The 24,806-nt window shown below is 39.8% G+C and overlaps 3 protein-coding genes and 1 long non-coding RNA gene across 7 annotated transcripts; 2 read left to right on the forward strand and 2 right to left on the reverse strand.

The window, feature by feature from the left end:
* Positions 1–32: 32 nt before the first annotated feature.
* Positions 33–3,383, reverse strand: LOC142965466 (uncharacterized). The gene is made up of 3 exons (XR_012957674.1): positions 3,146–3,383; positions 2,915–2,929; positions 33–2,321 (listed from the first exon to the last, which is right to left on the reverse strand). It is a non-coding gene; the product is annotated as an uncharacterized LOC142965466 (long non-coding RNA).
* Positions 2,871–7,422, forward strand: LOC142965464 (putative 2-ketogluconate reductase). The gene is made up of 6 exons (XM_076106401.1): positions 2,871–2,955; positions 4,238–4,616; positions 4,761–4,932; positions 5,251–5,429; positions 6,366–6,462; positions 6,995–7,422. Exons 2-6 carry the CDS (start codon positions 4,241–4,243, stop codon positions 7,149–7,151), a joined length of 981 nt encoding a protein of 326 aa, XP_075962516.1. The 5' UTR covers positions 2,871–2,955; positions 4,238–4,240; the 3' UTR covers positions 7,152–7,422.
* Positions 7,423–7,906: 484 nt separating this feature from the next.
* On the forward strand, positions 7,907–11,784 carry psmg2 (proteasome (prosome, macropain) assembly chaperone 2). Of its 2 annotated transcripts, none has more exons than XM_076106402.1 (7): positions 7,907–8,091; positions 9,145–9,316; positions 9,592–9,650; positions 9,842–9,960; positions 10,050–10,229; positions 10,896–11,016; positions 11,305–11,784. In XM_076106402.1, exons 1-7 carry the CDS (start codon positions 8,035–8,037, stop codon positions 11,383–11,385), a joined length of 789 nt encoding a protein of 262 aa, XP_075962517.1. In that variant the 5' UTR covers positions 7,907–8,034; the 3' UTR covers positions 11,386–11,784. The 2 variants fall into 2 exon arrangements, with proteins under 2 accessions (XP_075962517.1, XP_075962518.1); XM_076106403.1 differs by lacking the exon at positions 7,907–8,091 and adding an exon at positions 8,150–8,800.
* A 1,195-nt stretch (positions 11,785–12,979) lies between these two features.
* ptpn2b (protein tyrosine phosphatase non-receptor type 2b) lies at positions 12,980–23,872 on the reverse strand. Of its 3 annotated transcripts, XR_012957673.1 has the most exons (11): positions 23,643–23,872; positions 23,091–23,181; positions 22,855–22,955; positions 20,560–20,658; positions 18,814–18,951; positions 18,058–18,267; positions 17,656–17,817; positions 16,789–16,997; positions 16,601–16,696; positions 15,721–15,898; positions 12,980–13,938 (listed from the first exon to the last, which is right to left on the reverse strand). XR_012957673.1 is itself a non-coding variant. In XM_076106399.1 (10 exons), exons 1-10 carry the CDS (start codon positions 23,688–23,690, stop codon positions 13,917–13,919), a joined length of 1,176 nt encoding a protein of 391 aa, XP_075962514.1. In that variant the 5' UTR covers positions 23,691–23,871; the 3' UTR covers positions 12,980–13,916. The 3 variants fall into 3 exon arrangements, 2 of the variants coding, with proteins under 2 accessions (XP_075962514.1, XP_075962513.1); XM_076106399.1 differs by lacking the exon at positions 15,721–15,898 and having other exon boundaries at positions 23,643–23,871; XM_076106398.1 differs by lacking the exons at positions 12,980–13,938; positions 15,721–15,898 and adding an exon at positions 15,908–16,086.
* Between the last annotated feature and the right edge of the window lie 934 nt (positions 23,873–24,806).

Consider the following 24,806-nt stretch of genomic DNA (forward strand, 5'->3'; position numbering starts at 1 on the left):
GCCATACATAACTGCCCTTTGACCTCCTGATGTGACACGGATAATACTTCCTTTAATCGGAGAAGAGCATTGTCAACAATATTCAAAATGCTGCCTGAGCAAGCAAGTATATATCTGCTGTGTCTACCACGTGAGTCAGCACTTTGCTGTCGGATCGAACCGAAGCTTGTCCGGAGATCTGAACGGGCCATATGACTCCTGGTATGGATAAAAGAAAGAAGATGCACGAAGGAGAGACAAAGAGAAGGCATCAGAGGGGATGGGAGAGGGCATTACAGTAATCACACAACTCTGGCTGCTACAACAGGTAGAGCAAGAAGTGGGAGATGGGAGGAGGCGAGGAGGAGCGAGAGACACAGGTGAGGAGGTGTGAAAAGGCAGGGGGGGGGGGGGGAGACAAGAGGAGCAGACACTTTTAAATTCAAGTGGGGAGATTACGTAATGGCGAAAAGCAGGTAAGCTGCTGATCTGTAACTGCTTAGCCCACATGGCACTCCCTGATGCTCTAAGGCCAATCACATCATCGCTAACTCCTTATTTCCAACTTTTGACAAATCCAGGGGGCAGCTGCATTTTAAAAGCTCAATAGGTGACCTTGTAACTGTAGGGTCTCTCATCTGCTTGTATTTACAAATCATTTGAGTGAAAACTTCACTGAGCATCAGTGAATCAGGTCATACAGAAATATAGTCGTCAAAAAGCGGTAATAACAGATTTCAGGTGCGAATGCATGCAGCTGAATGAAAAGCAGAATGTATGCTCAACAAATATCTCTTGTTTACAACAAGTTGTTGGTAAAGTTTAAGATTTCAGAGAATCTTAATGGATCTACATTTACATGAACTACTAATTCAACCTAACTCAAATCAAACATGAAGAGGATACATTTAAAAATACAAGAATTGTCTGGAAATCTAAAAAGCAGGCTTAATATAAAAAATAAATGGTCTTTAGCTATCCTAACTTACTAAAGAATTAGTGTTTCCACACAGTTTACCACATGAAAACAAAAAAGACACACTGCCCAAATAGATGTGTTTTAAATCCCACAATGTAGTTGTATTTTAACACTGAATGATAAATTGAAAGTTAAAATAAGCTGTTTCAAAACAAACTGTGTAAAATCTGTCTAAAATAGACATTTTTTACAGAAGACATTTGGAGTTGTCACAGTAGGAACAACACAGGTGTAAATAATAATATTAATAATGGATGAATTCCATTTAGCTGCTTAAATTTCAGGTTCCTCTTATTGTGCAAAAAAAACCCTCACGGTGGTTGGGGTCGTCCATCCCACACAAAAGAAGCAGCATAAGTGCAGGCAGGTTGTTTTCAAACACATGTGAAGTCACTGTGCTGCCACACAGACACAGATTGATGTAATACTGCCATCTAGTGGGTACATGATCAATTTACATTTGTATCCTAATGTAGGTTAGAGAGCAGGGGTTCTCAATCTCAACCTTTTGTTGGCTCACTTCTGGTTGTTGAAAATAAATCAGCTGATCACCCTCTAAAATAAATGAGAAAAAAATCCATAACGTGGCAAAAAATTAGAACAAGTTAACTGTAAATATGTTTTATGATTCTCACTGTTAACTGCAGTGACCTAAATAAATATGCTGCTTATTCTCACCCATCCACTGCCTGCAACTATGAATCCAAAATTAATCGAAAATGTATGTTCATTTTTCTGACAAGTTTGTTTTTTAATTAGATATTTTGCGCTAAAGTGGATGCGGCGTCATGATTGACATGCGTGATTGACAAATGCTGTGCGTGAAGAAGACAGCCGCGTCAGAGATTAAACCAATCAAATCACGGTGGGCGGGCTGAATGAGTGATCGGGAATTGTCGGAGAACTTTCCATGACCGTCGCAAGTGTAATAGAACATGTGTAAATATGTGGCTGCTCTCCTCGCCTCTCTTTGCTATTGGGTCAACGTCTCAAGTTTCATCTATTTAATCTTCTACCACTAAACTAAACTACAAGTTAATAATTTATTCATAGCAATTTGACCTTTTGCCCGTTTTGACATATATGACACAGATTTGTAGAGTTAACACTTTACCTCTCTGTTTTATGCTGATTCTCTTGCTGATTCTTTTATTTATTGCCTCTTGAATATATTTCATTCAGCTTTACAGATAATAATCACTGCCGGGCTCCTATTTTTTGTGTAACGTTATACAATTATATATTGACAATATCAGCTAGAATGCAAAGTCTCTGCTACATCCGGTGTGTGAGCAGACTGTGGGGTCCAGTACAATCGTCTCGGCTTCTCAAAGTGACAAACACGCACAGATCTTCACGCCAACTGCAACACAAAAAGGTAAGCCTGTTATCCAATTTGCAATTTACAGTTTATGAGTTTTTTGGGGGGGATGTTAAGGAAACAAGCTTTGTTTGGGTAAGAAAGGGTTGGGTGCAGGGCTTAAAATCAGAGGTCTTATAATCATATAATCGTTGTGGTCGCAGAGGAATTAAGCATGTAACATTATAAAGTTATGGGATAGGAGGGGGAGATGAGTGTTCGGTTCAGGGCTGATTTATGGTCCAGACTCATCTGGACAAATGATAATATTGAAACACAAACTTAGTTATTTTAATTAGTTAATGCAACTTCAGTTCAGTGGAACCAAATACAAGTTAAGGGACTCTCCATGATCAGTTCACCCGTCATGAGGAGTACTACTTGTATCTATGGCCTGGATGCTTTTGAAATACTGAAAACTGCTAACAATGTAAAGTATTAGAATATTGTAATTGTAAAAATAGTAGAATGAGTAAGACTAGGCGCAATAGTTTTGTTATTGAGTGGGGGGGGGCTCTTATTTTGAATTCCTTCACATATGGAGGACTTCCGCCGTGTTCACGCCCCAAACGCTGCACGAACAGCTGTGAACGCACCATTAGTAGTTCTTCCTGAAAAGCAAAGAAAAACAACACACGTGAGAACAAGTTTTTAAATTAATACTGAATTCGTCATTATTCGGTGCACCGCTAGTTATGATTATATGATTGTTTATTAATATGTGTCATTAATGAGAAGGGATTTGAGTAAACAGAGGCATCCATCTTGGAAACTGTGGGTGCTTTTCAACATGCGAACAGACACTGCTTTCCAAATCGCATACTCACAGTTTGCACACTGCAAAATGTGACCGGATGTGGGATTAGAACTCAGTTATGCTTCCGTGCGCCCTCTCTTTTCGCTTGACACGAACATTGTTCCCCCTCCGCCATCATGAAGGATCTTCCAATCCCTTAAAATGCACCTCGGAGACAAAGGGTACATCCCAAGTCTCTTATTTGTCATTTCCTCGATCGAGGATCGAGGAGGGCTCTCTGAAGAGCCATGAGCGAGGACGCACGAGAACAGCCTTCCAGGAAGTGTTTTTTACGGCCGACACGCCCCCTCATTGTTCATCAGTTATGTGATTGGACGATCGGACTGATCAGAATTATCTAAATATCTAAATATATATATAGTTTCATACCAGAGTGAAGACAGATCAGAGATTAAACTCTAGTTTTATATTTGATTAGTTTTCTGATTCACCATCTGGTTTAAAAAGATGTTCATTGTAGACTGAACAACAAAAGCACCACAAACAACTTTCTTCATTTAGTAGAAAGATGTGTCTTCTCATGATCTGATATTCCCCTCAATAACTGTTATTATGAATACAATTAAAATCATTTCCATTCAGTCACGTGAGGCTGATCATTCCTGAGTGTCGGGTTTGATGAGTTATATCATTTAAGTTTAACCTGAAACATGGAGCCTAATAAATTAATTCCAGTCTTCAAGAGAAACCATAATCATATTTTGGGTTAATTAATTAATGACGTCACATTCAGAATTTCAAAACATACACACGTAAATAATTTATAAATATGACAAACGTGCCGGTAGAAATAAACGGGACACAGAAGACAGTATAAATACCACAGACTGTGTATTTATACTCAATGCAGTTTGTTAAAGAGGTAACAGGCTACAGAGAGAAAACACCTCTACTCTGGCAACTAAGAATATTTCCCCAAATATCAAACTTTTTGTTTAAAGCCTCTATTATTTCAATTTATAATGTGTTTTAGTGCCTACAATGGCAAAAATAAACTAGAGACGTTTGGTCCCTGAGAGTCTGGGAGCCAGGGGCAGTTACAGACACCATATACTCCTCTTTGATATGAGATGAACCAAGTGTGTAAGTGCTTTAATTTCAGGTAATGGAGGACAACAAACCATGGGCTCTGATCTCAGAGGTGGGCGAACTAGGTTACATTGAAGAGGTCATGGACATACTGAAACAACACTTCCATATCATCTGCCACAAAGACTTCCTTCAGAACTCTCTGGTGCACGGGCCAAAGATCCAGGCCATATTAATATGGGAGAGCCTCCCAGCAGCCGAGCCTTCGCTGCTCAGATTGCTTCCCTCGCTGAAGGTGCTCGCCAACGGAGGAGCGGGCATTGACCACCTGGATTTGCCGTACATCACCAGTCTGGGAGTGAAGGTGACCAACACGCCCGGTGTAGTGAGCGATGCCACTGCGGATATGGCGATGGGTCTGCTTTTGGCATCGGCACGCAGGATCGTTGAAGGTGAGTCAAGTCAATTTTAATTTGAACGACCAAAATCATATATTTTCTCCAAGAGCTTAACAATCTGTGTTAATTGCCTCAATGTGGCATTGGTGACGAATTAAACCTTCAGCTTGTTTGAGGCTATGTCCTGTTTTTCTGCAGGTCACCAAATGGTTGCAGACCCCAACATTGCCTATATAGTGCAAAACCTGATGGGAGTTGAAGTCACAGGGTCGACTCTGGGGATTATTGGAATGGGAGACATTGGCTGCAAAATTGCTCAAAGAGGCAAAGGATTTGACATGAAGATCCTGTATCACAACAGGAACAGGAGGTAAAAGTTTGATGACATAATGGTTGATTTGGTTCATTTTGAAATTCCTTAGTGAGATTTTAGTCGATGCGTTACATTTTCAGACTAATTCACATCAAATACAGGAATAATTCCTGAAACTATACCTGTTGTACAGCCAGAAAGTATAGTTAGTGATGAATGACTTTTGAAAATTATAACATAATAGATCATAATCCAATTATGGACCAAAAAAAGCTTTGCCAACTTCAGCTCCCACTACTATTCCAGATATTTTAAAGCAACAAATCAGCGAGACAATGTTAACGGTCAGCTTTATCTTTTCTCTGTGCTGTTCAGGAGTGTTGAAGATGAGCAGGCGGTTGGTGCGAGTTACCGGGAGAACATGGACGACCTGCTGAAAGAGTCTGACTTTGTCATGCTGGCGGTCTACCTGACCCCAGAAACCACAGGCCTGATCAGCCACAGAGAGCTGTCCCTCATGAAACCCACAGCAACTCTGGTCAACATCAGCAGAGGTGAGAATCATGGGCCTCATTCACCAATACCTTCCAAAGTTTGTACTTAAAGTTCTTCTTGAGAGAGGTCCTAAGAGAAAGAGATTCCAGATTCACTAGTGTTCCGCTAATTCCCATGAAATGCCATCACACTGCAGGGCTGTTTGCACACACAGAAATTGAAGAGAAAAGTCAAGAGAATTAAGTCAAGATTGCCCAAATTATATAATATTTGGTAATCGTTAGATCAATTATCTAGTAAAAAGTATAATAAATAATGCTGAAATACACAGTGTATGAACTTGTTTAAAAAACATTACATATATAAATCTTAAGATATGAATATGAATTATGGGCAAACTCATACAAAACCAACACTAATCCAATTGTCATGTTACAGAAGAGAAATGTTTTAAACTGTATTCAGAGGTTGTTTGAAATTAAAGTGAGACAGTATGAATTTAGGGGAATAGGTATATTTAAAACAAGGAATGTGTAGTTCATACCAATATGTAAAAGTAAGTTGGTAAACACATATTCATATTTCTTTTAATTATTTGACATGAAACGTGTGGAACTTCTTTATTTTTAAATTGTAGTGAAAGGGTTATTGGGTAGGTATAAGTTGAAGCTTACTTTTTTGTTTTCCCTTTAATTTAACGCCTTGTTGGTATTTATTTATTTTTATATGCATTCATTTTGGTCAATAAGGACCGAAATGTATTATTACAACTCCAAACGCGAAAAAAAAAAAGTGAACTTCAAACCACTGTCATATTTAGAAGCGTAGTGGATATAAAATAACACGCACACAAAAAAAAAGCATGGGATGCTATTACTTGTTCAATGTTGAAGTGTTAGAAATGATGTAATCTGAATCCTGTGCTCTCGAGTGTGTGTAGATTCTGTTCTGAAACACTGACGTTTAATCTATTTTTTTGACTTTCCATGCCTCAGGTCTGGTGGTGGACCAGGATGCTTTAGTCAAAGCTTTGCAGTCTGGAACAATTCGTGCGGCGGCATTAGATGTGACTCACCCTGAACCATTACCAAGGTCTCACCAGTCTTTACCCAGAATCACAATTCATTGAAGTGAAACTATGTAACTGTTGAAAGAACACTCTTCCCTTTTTTAATTAAATTCTGTACCCATGAGTAATAAAACACCCTCTTGCTCAGTTCAAAACACTAAGGAATTTACCAATAGATCACAGAGGAAGGCAGCATGTACACAAGATTTTCATGGACCCCAGCATCTTACATACAGTGTAAAAGGACAGTACAGATATGTTCATTTATATCATAGTTGATCATTCATACATTTAAAATGAGATACAAGTGTTGTGTCAAGACAGTCTTTTAGAAAGATGTCACTAGTAGTTATGGACATAAAGACAAGTATCACCCTGCAGCTCTGTACAGCTCTGCCATGACTTTGTCCATCTTTGTTCATCTGGCCTGCAACTACACTCTCATCCACCATGTTTCCAGCAGTAGCAGGCAGCTAGCTAGTAAACGTCAAAGGAAGCAGAATTTAACATTTGCCAACTCTTTTCCCAACAACCCCTCTTCTTTATCTTGTGCAGGGATCATCCTCTCCTTGGCCTTCCTAATGTGCTAATCACCCCCCACGTTGGCACCAACACTTACGCTACAACAAGAAAGATGGTGCAGAAGATGGCAGACAATGCTTTGGCTGTACTGAATGGACAATCCATTCCCAATGAAGTCAAACCAAAATGACTTCACTGAACTGTCTGTAGATGGAAGTGTTTTCCTAATGCAAGAAGAAGTACAGATGAAGTTTTTACTTGTTTGTTTTTTCTGTCTAACAATCTGCCATAATTACTGTGATAAACATTATTTATGTTACTATTAACTTCCTAATGTATACATTTGCAAATATTTAATATCACGTTGCTCAATTAAAATCACACTGAATGGATATGTTGCACCATTGTCATTATCTGTTGTTGATCATTTGCAAGGCAATAAATGTTGTTGTTATAGCATGCATTATTACATAATTGTTTTACTTTTCATTCATATTTTGGATTTTATGATTACCTTCAATTCAAACTGTATACTAGAGATTCTATTACTTTATCTGTACGTATACGTTTTGGCTAAATTGAATGCAGCGTTGCATAAGTTTTTTTTATTCTATTATTTTTATAATATTATTTTAATAGTAGTAGTTGGTAGTATTGTAACTTGTATTGTGTTTAAGATTTCAAAGGGACGGGTTCCACATCTTTACTGCACAGGAAATCTTTGCGGAGCTGCGGTTTGACTCTTAATATGCCTGATTATAATAGAAACTCCTAAAACTCTATTTTAAGTATACATATACACTAAAGGAGAGATATAGACCGTTAAGCACCGATTGTGACAGCCGGTACAGACCGTTACAAAATATTTTCTCAGAAATAAATTCATAGAAGAGTCCATTCAGGCATTCACAGCAGATACCACAGCCGCTTAATCATCAACAATCGACAAAGAGTGAGAGACCAGAAGGACCCCACAGGCATGAAAACAGAAGCCGGGCGAAAATACGTTTAGATAAATATAATTACACTTAAGTCTCTTTCCCGGTACCCGTTTGTTTCTGATAAACGGCGTCATGTTTATCTCTTCACAAAACCCACCGCCCTCCTTCAAAGACTTCACCCTCGTCCTGGTGAGTGACTCATCAGTCTGTGCTTTCACTTTCACAAGAGACAGACGTGTGTTCGTCACGTTAGACATTGCTGCCTTGTATTATCTGTGTTATTACTAACAGTGCTAGTTTCTTAAGACTTGTATTGTTTAAAGCTACGGTTGGTTAAATTGACAGATTAGCAAGAGTAACGTTCAGTGTTGCAGCCGCTTTTCCAATGAGAGTAGTTAGCACCACCAGCTCCAAAAAGTCGCCAAATCGGCACCCATAGCACCCCGTCTCTTTAAGCCTCCTTCCAAAGCCACTCTAACAAAGTTATTATGATGAACGATAACGTATCATAATGAAGGTAAACGGCTAACATGGCTGTCAGTACTAACTGCTGCAGAGGACCAACTACGGCAAGCGCAATGAGTGTTGGGCGGAGTGCGCGCAAGCAGGCAGGCAGGCAGATACTAGATTATTTTCTTCCTTTTTTTTGGTCAACACATGAGATTTATTGCTGTCGGAATGGAAAGAGAATTTCAACAGACTTTAATAACAAATATCTTTCTTTAAACATTACCAAACTAGCTTTTTATTTAGATATATAACCCAGTATCACATGTTTGCATTGGTGCAGGAAGTCTTCAAGTCCTGTACTTCAGAAAAAGTACCAATACCACACTGTTAAAATATTCAATTACAAATAAAAGTCCTGCATTTTAAAAGTGAAGGTACTCAATGACAGGTAAATGGCAACTTATACTATTACATGTCATATTATTAATACTCATGTATTTACATTTATGTATTACCCTTTATTTATTTTTAAATAGTGCTGAGATTAGTTATTTACATTATGGATGAATTAGCTGATTATTTTCTCAGTTATTAGAGGAATTGTTTGGTTTGTATAAAGTCAGTAAATAGCAACAAATGCCCAAACGTATAAAGAATTTAGTTAACTGCCATTTAAGATGAGGAAAAGCAGCAAATCCTCACATGAGAAGCTGGAACAAAAGACTTTAAAAAAAATAATACGTTATCAAAATAGCTGCTAACTGCTCTTTATTGTTGTTTATTGCCCCCCAGCCAGCAGTGGCTGTTGGTAACGTGGGCCAGCTGGCCGTGGACCTCATTGTGTCCACTCTCAACATGAGCAGAGTGGGCTACATACACACAGACTGTCTCATCCCCATGACTGGAAACAACCCGTACACCACCTGTAAAGACGACGCTGAGCAGCTGCACACACCTGCAGAAGGTACCGTCGAAATGAGCACCTGTGAAGTAGATGGAGAATTTAAAACCATAACAATGCTATCAGTCAAACTTATCTTTAACTTTGTTTATTATTCTGAGTTTATACTCGCAGTAGTGAAGCTGTTCTCCAAGTCCTTGGTTTTCGAGGACTATTATCACAAATGAATCCCGTTTCTTTACTGAATGGACCAAAAACATGGTCTCAGTTGGTGTCGGCACACTTTGAATAAACTGTGAGACGGCTCATTAAATCTGTCAACCTTTTCTCTTCATCAGTTTACACAGCAGCAGAACTGAAGATGGCAGTTCTTCAAATCAGGGCGCCAATTATTCAGGTAAAACCGCAGCATGAGTTGATGCTTCATTTATTGTTATGGTCCAGTTTTTTTTTTACTTGAGATGTTTGAAGAGATCATTAACTACAACTTGTATCTTCCACGCTGATGTAGTTTGTGGTTCCATGGACCTAGAATGACGTTTGGCATTATTGTATTTGTAGCGCTAACCTTTTTGTTTGTAATTGCAGACAAAATCCAAAAAGTTCCGTCAGCTGCTCGTGTCTTGGATCAAAGCCAGCGGGTTCTCCAGGACTGTGGTTCTGTCCAGCAGCCACGCCTACCAGAGGGACGACCAACAGCTGAAGGGGTACCTAACCACGCCCTCGCACACCATCACCGCATGTCTTTGCCTGAGCTCGTTTACAATCTCTTCTAACGAATACGTGTCGATGTCAGCACTCCTTTGAGGTACCTGGCCACTCCGGCCCTGCTGAAGGTGAGTGCGGTTGCGCTGGAGGAGCTCGGCTGGAGGGAGATGGAGCGGGTGGCGGCCTTCCCGGGACTGACGGACGCCGACACAGACCCGCGCCTCTACGTCCCCGGAGGAGGCATAACCAAAGGACTCTACGTGGACAGGTAGCGAAAAAAAAAAATGTATTTATGTGCTTAAGTTTAAGAAGTAAAGATGTGGTTGTAACTGCTCTCTGTCTACGAGACATGAGTCATGGTTCTGTATAATTCACCAATTACAGCAACACGTTGAGCTGGTTATGCATGCAGCATTCAATACTTATTAGATGCAGTCATAATAACCAGCTGTGTGAGGAAAGAAGCTTGTGATGTGTAACCATGTGACGACTTAACCACATCTTCATTCTTTCTCTTCAGGCTAGGGTCGGTAATCTTGAGGAACTAGCAAGAGTACGCTGGATTTTTTTAAAAGATCCAACCGAAAGACGTTTGATTCATTGATTGCTGTCAGGATGTAATGATGATGTCAATAAAAATATCGAAACGTTTTTTGAAGAGCACTACCAACCCTTCCTTTTTAAATTATGAGAAGTTGCTCATACTGCACTGAAAAAACATGCTGAATCCCAAAAGCTAATGCTTCTAAAGCATCGCCATAATTTAAATAATTACACTTTAAAAGGTAAAATGGCCTTTTATGTCATGTTACATAGTATTGTGTGTTTCTACTTAAATGTGGCTGGAAAACCTGCGGAATATCTTTTAGTATGAAAATATCAAAACACACTTTCTCGACTATGATATATTGTTTTCTGGACTTTATGTTTTCAGCTGTGCAGCGGACCTCCCGCTGGCTGTGCTGCTGCTCTTCTGTTCAGAAGGCGACAACATCCCAGACGCCTTCACGCTCCTCAACCACCTCAACGACTGGCTTCATCTGCTGGACAATCCTGTAAGTCACACGCAGTCAGATAACAGACATTTGACTCCGATACTTTTCAGTGCGGTAAGAAAATACACTTGCAGAGACTGAAAAGTATTTAATCATAGTGGAAATTATTAGTTTGATTCAGAACTGTTAATATACTATATTTTGTGAATTTAATGGGATAGTTCAGAGTTTTTGGAGTGTATGTTCATCCATAGTCGGTGTACTAAGACTCAGATTAACTACTGCTAAGATTATAATCCTTATATAATTATAATTCCTAATTATTGTTTTGCCTGATTCTCATTTCAGAGCCAAAAGCCCAACAAATGGAAGATCCCAACTTCCTGGAGTCTTCTTTTTGGCAATGGCATTCCTCCAGCACTGTTCTGATACCTGCATATTTAGTTCTGGTTGTTCTAGCTCATAATTAGCTTCTAGGAACAGCAGCAAAGTCGTATATATATATATATATACATATATATATATATATATATATATATATATGTATATATATATATATATATATATATATGTATATATATATATATATATATATATATATATATATATATGTATATATATATATATATGTGTGTATTATACTGAGTTCACCTGGTTTGGACCTAAAACCCTCCTGCTCTCCAACATTTATCCCAGTCTTCTTTATTCTGGTAATGATCTATTGTGTGTACAAACATTATGTCATGTGCAGGAATTTCATACTATATCCAAGTATTGCAGCGTTTGACAGATTTATTATTTTTTTCCAATAAAAGATTGTGACAAGGATCCAGTGTGGATTTATCACTGAACCTCGGCCTCAGCCCGCTTAACCGAAAGTGGTTGGCCGGGTGCCACAGCGTCTTCCTGGTAGTACCGCCTCTGTAATTTGATTCTTTTCCTGCCAACATGTTACAACAAGTTACACGGTGAAAAAAACCACACACTACTGATTCATAATTTGTAAAAGCTGTGGTTTTCCTCTCTGTCTGTATCATTGTTTTGAGTGGATTGTGTGAAGGACTGCTTGTGGGGGAAGAATGTCCAGACAGCGTTTTTAAAAGAGGGAACCATAAAATGAATGTTTGACTCTGAAAAAGTCTATATTTAGAAAAGTACTGCTGGCCCTGAATGTAATATTAATCGCGCAGGAAAAAATAGTTTCTTAAAAATAGTTTTGGGGATCTTTACACTCTTTCAACCCTAATAGCATTTTTTTAGATAGTGTGCAATTTAGTGAAATTCACGTTAAATAAAGATTGATACCACTTTAATATATGTGCCTTAATTAAAAGATATCATGGCCACTCCAACAAAATCCCACCGTCAAATCAGAAATATAACATTTACTAATTAATCTAAATTTAACATCACTTTTCTGTTACAAATAGAAAAGTCAAAGTTAACGCGCCTCATAATTCATGCCGTTTGAATTGCTACGCTAACATTAGCGTTATAACCAGACGACTGTCAGCTTAGCTTAGCATAAAGACTGGAAATGTGAAAACAGCTAGCCTGGCTCTGTTCCAGGGTAACAAAATCTACCTTCATCTACAGCTCAGAATGTACACGTATCTCGTTTGGTAAATCCTTAAAATAAAAACATTTTGTCAAAATAAGTTTTATAGATGGTGTCCTGAACTGTCTTAGCTAAGAAAGCAGCAATTTCTAGACCTCAACTTCTACACCCCTGTATGGATTTTGTTTTCAGTCTGTATGATAAACTAATAGACATATTAGCATCAATAGGCCTCATAGAAATTTTGGGTATTATTTTAACTTCTCGTACACGTGAGACACGTGAGATTCCGCTAACGCTCCTTAACTCAGATAACTGTAAATAACCAGCGTTGAGGCCCAATCTTGTCAAAATATCAAATTATTGCATAAAGTTACATCCTTTGTGTGTAATAAAAGTGCTGCTTATGAAAGATGTACTAACAGGTTTGTGGCGACCAGTAACCAGAAAAAGAGCAAAGACAGGTTGTTATGTAAACTAGATAATACCAGTTTTATTTGGAAATTACACTCTCAGAGAAAAGGGAAAATTAAGACAGTTTCAGTTCAAAAGGAGAACAAGTCATCAAATCAGGTTTCTACTGTATTCAAATCTGTAACATTGTCGTTCATCTTTTTGTTTTTGTTTTTACAAGCAAAAATATGTCTTTTTACACACATCTTTTTAAAAACAACACTATGTACATCATGGAAACATTACATGCCACTGAATTTCTCACGTGGGAGGAGGCAGTGCTTTTCATTTACCCAACCCCCCCCCCACCCCTCATCACTGCTGAAAAACTTCAAGTAATCTCTTATAAAAAAATAGAACATTTATTTTTGCCTCTGGAAAAAAAAAGAAAAATACACATATGAACAGCATTACAAATCGTCGATGCTTTAGCCCCTAGTATCAGTCCGATTTTCATAAATGCAAAAGACCCATAATAGAATGTAAAAGCTGCAAATAATAACATTAAAGCAAAAAAAAACGTTTTTCTGACTCCAGAAGCAGCGCAGGCTGCGGTTGAGGTGTAATTGGGGGGAGAAAGCGCTGGTGTGTTTTGTCTTTTCAAATGTGCTGTCTTCGAAGAATGTCAAAGTGTCGGCTGTAAACAGTTTAGAGAGGATGAGGAGACGAGGGAAGGCTGTGAGGTGAAGGGACTGAGGAGTGACAAGCGGCTAACGGGACGAGGAAGAGGGAGATGAGTGGTGGCTGAATAATGTTTCAGGGCTGGGACATTAAAAAATAAAATAAAATAAAAGCGATAGTGACGAGAGCTGGCTGTGGCGGTGGAGGTGAGGAAGAGTGGTTAGGAGTCGAGGAAGAAGGACACAGAGGTTGTGAGAGAGCTGGAGATCCCTGCCGGTTGTTGGCTTCGCTGCCAGAGCTGGAGCTGCGTGGCCGCAGGCGGTGGTAGTTAGCAGTCGCTGGTTTTCGCCCTGTCACAAGACACAAAGTATTTAAAAGAGGTTGAACTCGAGACACGATCTTCTACCAGAGTGTCGGTGAAGCTCAAAAGTGATCAAAGGAAAGTCGTGCCACACAATCAGGTCAAGTTTACGAGATCAAACTCAACCCCAGAGAAGAAAATCTCAAAAAATAAAAGGTAGTTTTGCTCAGCTGTGGCACGATGCCTCGGATCACTTTGATCACACCAACAGTAGATTGAGTACAGATGCAGCTGAAAGCAGCAATAATGCTTAGTGAGCAACGCGTCACACGGTGTTCAGATGCTCTCAGCTGCAACATTTACACGTCCATTTAGTTATTGCAGAGCGTTAGAACACGTGGTTAAATGTGATTATCTGGGAGTGGAACTAAGACTCATCCCAGTGTGATGTAGGAGGGGTTTGAAGATGAGAGTAGCGCTGAAACAATTAGTCAATAAGTTGATTAGTGCCAAAAAAATGCCAAATATTCTCTGGTTCATTTTCTATTTTTCTCAATTGGATCATGTATATTGAATATCAAAAAAGACGTTTTAAGCTGTAACCTGATGGTTAGTACACAGAAGCCATCATTGGAAAGTGTTTAGAAAAGGGCGGGCACTCTCGAAAGAATACATGGCAGGTGATTGGATGAACCATCTGTCAATCAAACTCTTGCCGAAGCCAGTCGGAAGAAAAGCCAAAACATCTTTTCCATCGAGAAAAGCCTTCAGTACGGTTCTCTGCTCTTCTTTCAATTAAGAAATACTTCAGTTATTATAAAACGGATGCTATTGCAGCGTCTACACTAGCCTCTTCAGGAGCCGCCATTGTTATTTTGACACACCTAAGCCACGCCCCTAGCTGCCAGTAGCTCCTCACAGGACGCTGATTGGTCAGCATAAATTAAAGGGAACTTGTCAACAGAACCATTTTTACAGGATAAATATCTGTAGCAGTGACACCATAGGTTGATTGACGGTTAATTAATCGACTACTATTTCGATAATCAAATTGTTCTCGCAGTCATTTTCAAAGCAAAAGATACCAAACATTCCTGTTTTGTTTTACGCGGTAATTAAAGGATTATTTTTGGGAGTTTTGAACAACACAAAACAGCAAAAGACTACAGAACTGTTGAATGCTCGACAGTCCTCCAGCCTATTTAATCAACAAAGGCCCTCCTAGATCTCACCATAACTCTCCTGATGAATCTCGAAACCTCCAAACTTCCATTCAAACTTTAACAAGGCCGGAACTCAACTGATGCAGTTTAACACCAACAAACCAATTAGTTGAACGGACATGCTACGGTGACCGAAGAAACGTTAACAACCTCGTGAAACAACACAGGAACATGCAACAAACTCACCAGAAGTTATTCTTCCTTGCTGTATTACTTAATTACTTCTTTTGATTCAACGATTCTACATTCTCTGTCCTAAAAAAAACACTTGTCATCACAAACTAGCAGCACTTTCATGTGCAAAGCAATCGTTTAGTGAGGAGAAAACCTTAGTGGTTCACAGGACTGAACAGACGCATAAAAAGAGGCCACAAAAATTTGAATCTTTGGTGCACAGCATAACTTAGCGCCTTGCATTATTCCAACCCAACCTGACATTTCAGAGCTTCAACACTTTAACCACAAATGTACACACACACACACACACACCATGCCAGAATGCAGCCAAAATGCACTCCAAACCGCAGGAACCAAGCAAATCATGAAAGGAAAGAGCAAAAACCTCAACAGAAACAAAAACACAGCAGACTCCAGCAGTGCACTCACACCTCCTTGTACAAGACTTGGGGCGTTCGTTTTAAAAGCTGCGGGTAAACCTCGTCCTGTAAATGAGCTCTTCGAGGTTGTTGCTGTCACAGAGGGGGGGGGAGGGGGGAGGGTAAAGATACGCTGCGGCCCCCCGCTGGACAGGCCAGCTCTTGTCATGTGCAGCAAATGCAGCCCAAACTGTCCGAGAAGAAGAGTTGATGAGACCTCGTCAGAAAATGGTGCAGTTTGGGCCGAAATGACTGGAACAACAACCGACATGTCACACAACAAAAGGAGGGCTGCTGGGAAATGACTTGGTGAGCCATTTTCTGCCGGGTGCACAGTCATCAGAAATAAAGTGCTTCGTCGGGGCAAACGCGTCCTGCCTTGATGAGAAGGTGAAGTCGATGTCAGCTAGCTACACAGGTGGCTTCACACTAAATTACTGAAAATGTTGGGAGGGGGGGCTGAACTCTGTGTGAAGTCTAACTGGTGCCAACAGGAGGATGAGTCATGCACTGGGGAAGCCTACCCGGATTTCCTCAAAAGAAATGGAGCTGAAAATTGACTCATCTCTTTTACATTACAGGAGCTGTTGAGTAGAAACTGCTGCGTTTCTTTTCGGCCTAAAGGGAACTAGGAAACTAGGAAGCGTGCTAAATGATGTCACACTGCCGATTTTCTACGTCTCCCGTTATGGAACCAACAGTAGCTCTCTTTCTTAACACTTGCGGTGGATTAGATATGGTCGGTCAGTGTTTATTAATACAAATTAAAGGATGTAAATGAATACAAAAGTGGCTTTTGTGACGGTGTTTAATGAATCACCGTGGAAGGCAACAACAACTTGATGCTGTGTGTGTGAAAAATGAAGTGGTTCCGTCCGAAAGATATAATCACCTTTTCCTCTTCTTCTCCGAGTCGTTCGCCCTGGGCTTGCTTTGGGGTGTCTTGGCTGTGCCTGATTTGGAAATGCTGTCTTCTCTGCGTCGTTTGCTGTGTAAAAAAAAAAGGGAGCGAAACAATAGGTAAACAGCTCTCAGCTATTCAGAGCATCTATCGGCCGGTTACAGACTTGGTGTACTGACTGTGTCGTGCCGCCTTCCTGCTCCTGCTCCTTGCAAGGAGACTGTGCTGGTACTTTGCTGTCCTGTCTGTAGTCGCCTCCCTCCTCCAGCTGACCTCCCCGCTGGCTGCCGTTGTGTCGCTCTGTTGCACACCTGGCTGGGGGCTGAGTGGAGGGGGGGGACTCTGCTGCCGGCTCCTGATCTTCTCTGGACAACTCCCGCCACCGGTTCTACACGAGCGAGAAGAACAGGGAATACAGAGAGAAGAGGAAGGCATATTAGCACACGTGTGTCCTTGTGTGTTGTACTATAGTTCGGTACTTCTGACATCCTTCACAAAAGTAAATAAGCTAAGATAAACCACTCTGCTATGAGTGCCAAAGGTAAAGAGAGGCAGAGACAAATAAAAACAGAAAGAAACTGTTTCAGTCTCAGAGTTTCAGCCCCACTGGCAAGAACAATGGTAAACGGTAAGGAACTCATAACATGAAGGGGAATTACTGCTCTTTATAGAGACAAATGGGTGAAACACATAATGGAGGTAAGTTAAATTAGAAAAAACATTCACATTTCTCGGCCAATGGTTTTCCAGCGTGGGCGTAAAATAAACCTTAATGTCAGTCATGTCAGCTTCTAACCTCTCTGACTGCATCAATTAGACTAGAACATATTTAGATTTTCCTCTTAATTGAGTGTGAATTGATCAGAAGCCTGGATAAACTCACAAACAGACTTAGCACAGTCTGTGTTTGATCCTTATCTTATATACATCATGTGCCTCTGGATTTACAATCAAACAAGAGACACCACGGAGAGGAACGAGTCCTTAGTGTACTGAGTGACAGAATTAGACACATTAGTGTGTGTGTGTGTGTGTGGTGCAGCTACCTGTACGGAGGAGTCTCCCGTGATGTGCTTGGATCCTTCGAGGACAGCCATGAAGGAGAAGCGCAGCTGGTCCGGGGTCTGGATCAGGCCCATGCGGTACTTCCTCATGTCCAACAGGATGCTTTTGATGTCCACTGATGACGGGTCTTTCCTCTTCTCCATCTGGACGGGAAAGAATTGTACATTAGCTCAGCTAACCAGGATGATAACGTTAAAATAAAAGGTCACGTGCTCCCTGGTCTGTGTTGGCACTAACGAACACACACACACACACACACACACACACACACACACACACACACGCATCTAAATGACGAATCAAGTCACTGCAGAAAAGAACAAAAGGCGAATCTTTCTCCCGAGTCAGAATACGTAAACACTGATACGAACAAAAGGACTCACCAGCACCACACACGTGTCGACCAATGAAAACGTCCCCGAACGTCCGATTCCAGCGCTACAGTGCACCACAGCGGGCCCATGGTCCACCCCCAACGCTCCCGACTCGCGCACTTTGAAGAGGAAGTTAAGGAAGGATGCCGGGGACTCTGGGACACCGAAATCTGGCCACGTGGTGTAATGAAAGTGGAAGATCTCTCTCTTTTCCCCGGTCTGTGAGAGCACACAGAGGTCTCATTAGCAGGTACGAAGCTTTCATGTATCTGCAGCTTGTCAGTGCTTTTTTATTTTTATTTTTATCAGTTGTGTTTGAGGTGACCTGAGGTTATTCCAGTGTTTGAGAGCTGAACTAAGTAAACACTTCCAACGGTTTCAGTTTCAATTCATGCAAGACATGCAGGTTCTGAAAACTTGCCACATCAAACATGTGCTGTTTTCTCATGCTTTTCTTAAAACCACCTTGACAGTTAATAAGAAAGATGGATTAGAGAAAATCATAACATTACAAGAGAAACATTGTAGTTAAAGCATATACTGTGTATTTGACATAGTGAAATCTACAGCTCACCTACACTGAAAATACTTTGGATGTGAGGAAATATAAAACTCTGTTTAATCTGTCGGTTAAAACTTTGCGCTAAACGAGGCTGATTTCAGTTCTCAGAAGCCTCAGAAAACACGTGTTGGTGTGATAATCTTGAACAGTTCTTCTCCGACACCTTTAAAAGGGAAAGTCCCCGGTAGTAAATGAAAACCTACGCTAATGTTCTGCAGCTCCAACACTCTGGTGGTGTAGTAAGACTTGGTGTCTTCTGACAGCAGCGTGACCAACAGACGGGTGTCTCTGAAGGCCGTCTTCCTCTCCTCAGCTGTGGGCCAGTACTGAGCACACTTTTCCTGTCACACACGAGGAGAAAGTAGAGAAACGTGGTGAGAAAGACCAAAATACACCGGATTAAAAGCAGATGCTGGTCTTGAGGTAAAGCAGCTGACGACTGACAGGAGGACAGTTTGATCCTCTCCACTGAGACGCAAAGCTGGATAATAAATCAAACAATGCTTCGGATAAACATCCTCTTTGTCTTCTCTCTTCCCCACAAACCTGCACACGTTACACTCACACAAACAGTTCACGTCACACTTACACAATAACACACTTTCACAACTTCAATATGTTGCTTTTCTATTAACATAAACAACTACACATCTATACCTAATCCAACTTCTGCTTTGTGACACCGAGTACATTCAGAGCTATTGTCCTACAGCCGTTATCTGTTTTGTTGCACATCTGTCGGTCTAATTTAGGTCATTTTGTTGTGTTTTGTCACATTGCAATAATAATAATAATATAAAAATAAAATGAGTCAGGATTCTATGTTTTGCATATATTTTGTTTTCAGTTTTTTCATGTATTATTTAGGTATTTTTGCGATTACAGTTCTTACACCAAACTGTAACATAACTGCATTACTACATATGTCAAATGTAGTAATGCAAGAAAATAAATCCTAAAATACGCATAATATACTTTTTTTTAACTTGTATTATTTTTACTTCCCTCCTCTTTTTATAAGTATTTGAACCAGTTTTTTGTTGTAAAGCACTTTGAGCTTCATTTCTTGAAATATATAAAAAATGATGATTGTTGTTGATATTATAAACCAGTCGTGGAAACAATGAAATCTTGCTCACATAAAGTTAAGATGAGAAGTTTGACTCAACTCAAAAACAATTCCTGATTTTGTAAAACACTTAATATTATTCAGGGAGCAGCAAGTCTTCTGTCAGTACTGCGGTCAAATACTGTGATAAATGTTTGAGCTATATCTACAACAAACACTTCACCATGCAGTATGTTCTTAGTAAATAGACAATAGCCAGAGCTGTTCAGGATACTCCGTCATCTAACCGTCCCGCTGCAGGATTGGAGAGCCGGCCTACATAAAAGGATCCTTGTGAGGTTAATCATATTCGTGGACGAGGTACTTTTTTTAATCTTCCATTTCCAAGAAAACACTCAGCGAGAGAATCTCATGACCCGGCGAGATCCAATCCAGCTGCTTTACTGAGAAAGAGAGAGATCACAGCTGCTCTGCTGAGGGAGTGTTAGCGCGCATGTGTGTGTGTGTGTGTGTGTGCGTGTTTAATCAGCACATCACGGGATCAGAGGATTTAAAAGGAGTTGAGAGGTTGGGCTGCGTCCTAGTTCCTCACGTACATCTGTGAACACACTATGAAAACAGTGAATTCCTGTTATCCTGCTGACCCGAGAGGGAAGCTTCACAGTCGACCATTTAATCAAACAAGATGTACAAATGATTTCACACTGTGAGCGGGCTGCAAACTTCAACAAAGTATGCGCGTGTGGATAAAGTGGTCGATGTGTGACTAGTCTTTCTGTGGTCTATTCATTATTTCGGCAGTCTGTCTGTGTGGGTGTGTACGAAACCAGACAAATGTCAACCCAAACAATATGATGCCGTTTTATTACCGTGTACTTACCGAGCCTTTCTCGATGACCCTGTTGAGCATGACGATCGCCTTGGTCTTCTGCTCCCAGATCATGAGCCAAAAGTGGCCACAGGTGTTCCTGAGGGGTCCCTGTGGACAACACACACACACACACACACACACACACACACACACACACACACACACACACACACACACACACACACACACACACACACACACACACACACACACACACACACACACACACACACACACACACACACACACACACACACACACACACACACATTGATCAGTTACATGGCAGGAGGAAATGAGTCCAGTGGACACTGGAAAATCATTTTCAGTTGAAATGTGTGTAATCTTTCCGGCATGACCGAACATTGATAACATTAGGCCATAATTAATCTGATAACTGTGCAACTAACAAGTGTTCCTTTAAAAGGCCAAGACAGCTAAAGGTTACGATGTGGTTGAGATGAGAAAACTGCACTCTGTAAGGCACGATGTCTTTAAATGTCTCTCAAATAACACAGAATAGATAACATACACAAAGGCATCGGCAATGCTGAGACACCGTCAACAAGTCTTTGCGTTTGTTGCTTTTTTTTGTCATTTGTATATTCAATGGAATTTTAAAAAATACCATCAAGTAGGATAAGAAACTTAAGGACTGTGAAATACCCACAACCTGATAAGCAATGAATTTCAGAGCGTCTCTTATCGGTGTTGTGGTCCATTATAAATCCTGAACAAAACACGGATGGATGGTGCAGTCTAGCGTTGCTTCATATAAAAACAACCAATGCACACATGTTGCGACACAAATTCATATTACTGCAAGATAACATCTCAAAAATGTCTGCCTGTTGTCTAAATCCTGATTCTTGACATACTTGGAAAGGCTGCGATCCACAATTAAAGCAAGAAACTTGATATTTCTGTCGTGTCACGTCGAATTGAGCAAACTTCCTGTGGCTTTAAACTAATGACAGTATTCAGTGTATGGTGAGCAAGAACCAGTTTTATCAGCCCAGGCTCAGTTTTCTGTGGTCATGCAGGCAAGAAAAAAAACATTACATGAAAAAAAAGTAAAGTGGTTATTTGTCCTTTCATTTGCTGAAGACATGAGCATATTCAAAGTTGTGTGGGATGAAGATGTCCCTGTGTTTGGTTTCTGTTTAGTACGTTAAAGTTCATATCTATGGCCTGATTAATAAGGACAGTTATAACATACATTCTGATATGTTCATGGCTATACACTAACATTGTCTGTAGGCAAGGGTGTTGTAAAAAAAAAAAACACATTTAAAAAAACTATAAATCAATTATGTATCACCTTGCTTAGTTTTGGTAATATTGTTTTTTACAGTTTATGCAGAAAAGGATACAAAATAGACCATGATGGTGATATTATAATTTTCATTCTCCATTTTCTCAAAGGTTGCAATTTTATAAGTGTATACGACTATATATAGATTAATGTAGCAAATAACTACAAAATACTGTGTGACCTTTACATAAATATTTGTATTAAATAAATAAATAAATCACAATATCATGAATTTATGTGCTTGTATGTATACAAACATAATAAATAACCATTATTGATAAATACTAAAGTTAAGAAAGAACATTATTAAATAGGCTACTTCTACTACTACGTAATTATAGCATCAGAGAGAGAGAGCACACTCTCACCAGATTTACTTTACTTTGTAGCTACATAAACACACACAATGTGTCTCACAACCACACACACACTCCTCCAGTTCACAGCGATGCAGAAGCTTTACACATCACTAGATTTAGGTAAATAAAAGCACTTCTTATCATCCATCAGGCTCAGTGACATGACATGTACACACATAATACTTCACAATGCTGTCTGGAGAACAAAAACCGGCCTGCTCAGACAATCTAGTACCTTTTAAAGTGCTATACAAATAAAATGTGTTATTATTACACTTATTTACTTATCTGCCACAAGTTTTTTGAGAACACTTAACGAGCCTTACAGACTTCCAACTGAACAGTTTACACCAAAGTAATGGCAAGAATTTATCAATTAACGCTGTGCCGTTAACACGTTATATTACAGTACTTAAATAATAAGATATACACTTTCATGTAGCTTTTGTTAAGTTTAGTGGTGAACTTTTTCAGCGCCTGAATGATCAGTTAAATGATCATTCAGCTGTATCTTGGACTGTTTGGTTGGACGAAACCAAGCAATCTGAAGACGTCACATTGGTGTTACGGTTATAAATGCTATATAATACATATATATATATATATGTATTATAAAAGCCTGGGACTTACCTGAGTCAATATGTAACTTCTCTGGGCTTCCTCCATGACCACCAGACTTGCATTGATGTAGTCGTTGTCCGTGCCCTCCAGCTTCACCCGGCTGTGATCGACTGCAGGCAGCAATGAGAGGAAAATGATGCATTCATTATTATAAGATTGGCTGTAAATTGACCAAACACTGTCAAAAGGAGGTTTAGCAGAAAAACATCACACTGTGAACAAGTTTCCATAAAAAGTGTACCTACATGGACTGACATCTCTGTATCTGTTTCGGTTGCGATTCTCTGGACATTTTGCCACTTTGTAGGAGCACTCGTGGGACTGATTCCTTATTTCCTGGAGACAACAGTGAGATTGTTTATAGGCAAGAATGTCATTAAACTAGCGTTAGATATGAGCAAGCAGGAACCCAGTAACAACCTAGCTGATGTCAAATAATCACAGACAAACGATACATAAGTTACTTTCAGCACTGACCCAATACGATTCTACTAATAGAGTGGAGTATAAAGTCTCTATATTATGTAGCTGTTAGCTGATCACAGTGAGCAACAACCACATGCTGCATAACACCGACTAAACTAACGGTAACATTCACGTTACCGTATTTAATTAGTTGTTGCAGACACGCTGAAAATAAATAGAACCGGCAGAAAACTAAGAGATGAAGGAAACTGTCGATAAATGACAGGTTAGATATCGGATAGTTGATGAGCTAGCCTGTTAGCTTGCTAGATTAATGCGCGCTTGAGGTACTATCTGTGTTAGCTTCGTGCTAGCTATGCTAACAGACTTACTAGGTAGAGTTTTTGAAACCGGTCCTCTGAATCTATGTCCTGGTCCATTTTCACCGTGGCAGTGCCAGTCTGTTGTAATCAAGGTACGTGTACTTAGCTGTCCGACTATCTACCTCATTACTTTGTACAGGCTGGAGGAGCTTTTTTTGTCGAAAGGATTAATAACTTCCCTAAGCTAACGAGCTCTCGCTAGTGTTTGTCTAAACGCTGTGGTGTTTGTCCGTTATCTCGCTGGTGCAGTTGACATCTGAAGGAGCGCCGTGTGCGCATGCGCCACAAAGAGGTCCTCCGGTGGCTGTCAAAAACAAACAAAGATATTCACTGAGCACGAGATGTCCAACAACCATCACCAACTGTCTAAAGCACCTCTGTGAGGAATACAAAATATTATAATTTCGCCACATAAATCTGTAGATCATTTTTGTTATATTACAAAAATACGTGTTTATAAACGTATTTTTTGCGAGAAAGTTATTGTGTATTAATACATTTGATAGCTATGTTGTGTAACTGTTAGAGCTATAGTTGTTCAATTTAATGATAAGTGATCAAAAAAAATCCATTAAGAATGTAATTATTCTTATTTTTGTTAATTAATTCATCATTTGGCCCATAAAATATCTGAAAATAACAGTGATTTTAAAAACTAGGTTAAATGGTGAACATGTTTGAACATGTCTGAAACATAAAGACACCTACAGTGATGTGATGATCCCCATGAGACTGGTGATCAGCATGCAACAACCTTGTACGGACCGGCATTGTTGAAAACCCTTACATTAGATTCAAGAAATGTGACATACATGTTGAATTACATGGAAGTGATTCAGAAGCCATCTAGATTATTACATTTCATAATCATGTGGCCATAAAAATGCAATTCATGGCAAATGTGACACAAGATACATTACGTGTGATATAGCTACAGTGATGAATACTGCTTACATACATGTAACATGTCAAAGTCTCTGAGGGGGGGGAATTGAGAAGCTTATGGCTGGCTTTATCAGAGTTTACAGTGAGAACGAATTACACAAGATAGAAAAAGTTGAACACAATGTTCTCTTTCAAACTACTGACAAATATTAGGAAGCCCTGAGGAAATGTGACAAACATTTAAAAACACACAAGTATCTGCAGGCGAGCAATGTGACATTACAAAAA

This window comes from Anarhichas minor, unplaced genomic scaffold (genome assembly GCF_050575085.1).
Source record: "Anarhichas minor isolate MPS153535 unplaced genomic scaffold, ASM5057508v1 ptg000033l, whole genome shotgun sequence".
NCBI lineage: Eukaryota > Metazoa > Chordata > Actinopteri > Perciformes > Anarhichadidae > Anarhichas > Anarhichas minor.